At 37.8% G+C, this 1,884-nt stretch overlaps 1 protein-coding gene across 1 annotated transcript in view; it reads right to left on the bottom strand.

Moving 5' to 3' along the window:
- Positions 1-740: 740 nt before the first annotated feature.
- Positions 741-1,884, bottom strand: part of TNFRSF11B (TNF receptor superfamily member 11b) — a 28,735-nt gene continuing 27,591 nt past the window's right edge. The window contains exon 6 of the mRNA XM_029923317.1: positions 741-1,882. Within this exon, the coding sequence (XP_029779177.1) occupies positions 1,567-1,882 (316 nt within the window). The 3' untranslated portion in view covers positions 741-1,566. The remainder of the gene's footprint in view (positions 1,883-1,884) is intronic.

The following is a 1,884-nucleotide window of genomic DNA, read 5'->3' on the forward strand; positions in this document are numbered from 1 at the left end:
TGGCTAGAAACATGACTTATTTCCTTAATGGACATTAATAATAATTATCTCATAGTTCTGGAGGCTGGAAGTCCAAATCAAGTTGTCAGCAGTACTGTGCCCCTACGGAGGCTCTGGGGGAGAATTTCTTCCTTGCCTTCCCTAGGTTCCTTGGTTTCTGGCTCCATCGCTCCCATCTCTGCCTCTGTCTGCACATCACCTTCTCCTGTGTCTTTCCCCTTTGTGTGTGTCTCTTAGAGCTACTTGCCATTGGATTTAGGGCCCACTGGGATGATTCCTCATCTCAAGATCCTTGACTTGATTACCTCAACGAAGACCCTTTTTCTAAGTAAGTTTTGGGGGTTACGGTGTGAATGTGTTTTGGGAGGGCACCATCATTCAACCCAATACTCCACCCTTCCAATTATTTCCTCAGACAGAGTAGTGTCTGCTTCCATCACTTGTAACCCAAAAAACCTTAGTTTAGGGTCTCTCGACGCTAGCCGTGACAGTTGTAAGTGGTTTGTACCACCCGTAATACTAAGCTTGACTTCAGAAATTCTTCAGTTTCAATGTAGTAAGTGTTACTTTGGAACTTACTGAACATGCAAGTGTATGCCTTCTACCCCAGTGTCTCGGTAGATTGGTCCAGGAATCTGCATTTCTAACAATTCTTGCGTGGTCCCAATGATAAAAGAACAGAAAAATTACGAAAGCTCAGACTCTTTAACGTCTGATTCAAATAAAAGCAAGAGGAAAAGTGATAAAAATAACTTGAAAACTTTAATGATATTGTTTATATAGTAAAAACATAAAATCTTTTAAATAAGGTACATTCAATTTCTCAGAGCATCTAATATTCAGATAATTTATATTTCATATACTTTCCAACATTAAACAATTGACTAAGTAATGCATTTTCTAAAATAGGATATTACAATTTATACAGGTAAACGTATCTTACAAAAATACTCCACACAGGAAGAATGGCAGTACCTATTAAGAAATGCTATAAACTTTCTGTTAAAAAATATATTTTATCTCTTATTTGTCATAATAATAAACAGAATATATATTTTCCTTTCTAAAATTGTCTTACACAATTTCCTTTTAGGATTATACTATGTACAAACCTTATATCTGAGTGAATATAAATAGAAATACTGTAATAGTGTTACAGATATATTAGTAACTTTTACAGAAAAAAATATGGCTTTCTAATAAAAGCCTCTAGCACAGCTGAAATCTCAAAGCTATTTAAGTTAGACATTCCCATATTTAGTAAGGCACAATGGAATCTAGTTTCTTACTTCCAGTTGAATTACTGCAACCAGTAATAAGGGAAAATATAGTCAGTAGATACGGGACCAGATCTATCAGTTGGATAAACCATTTGGGGTTAGTTGAACTTTTGGGGGAGATGTTAGTTCTTTCTCCACACCATTGTTTCTTTTCGTGCCCTGTGGCCAAATCTAGTCCTTGGTGATGAGAAAGAAATCATTGTACCCCGTCAAGTGCCTGAGAAACAGTTTCCTCATTCCTTGGATCTGGTCTATTGTGAGGAAATAACCCAGTGACCATTTCCGGTTATAAGCAGCTTATTTTTACTGATTGGACCTGGTTCCCTATCATTTCTAAAAATAGTTTCTGATATAATCTGTACATGGTGAAGCTGTGTAGGAACCTGATGGTCTTCTTCAGGCTCTGAGTGACAGTTTTGGGGAAGTGGTATGTTTTCAAGTGCTTCAGGGCATGCATCAGGGCCTTCAGGGTGTCTTGGTCACCATTTTTTATTCGCCACAGGCTGAGCAGCTTCAGAATCTGTTCACTTGATTTGCATACCTTCACTGTTTTCTCAATGTCTTCTGCAGTGACTTTCTTCCCCGGCAAGCTTTCCATCAGGCT

Source organism: Suricata suricatta, chromosome 15, assembly GCF_006229205.1.
Source record: "Suricata suricatta isolate VVHF042 chromosome 15, meerkat_22Aug2017_6uvM2_HiC, whole genome shotgun sequence".
Lineage (NCBI taxonomy): Eukaryota > Metazoa > Chordata > Mammalia > Carnivora > Herpestidae > Suricata > Suricata suricatta.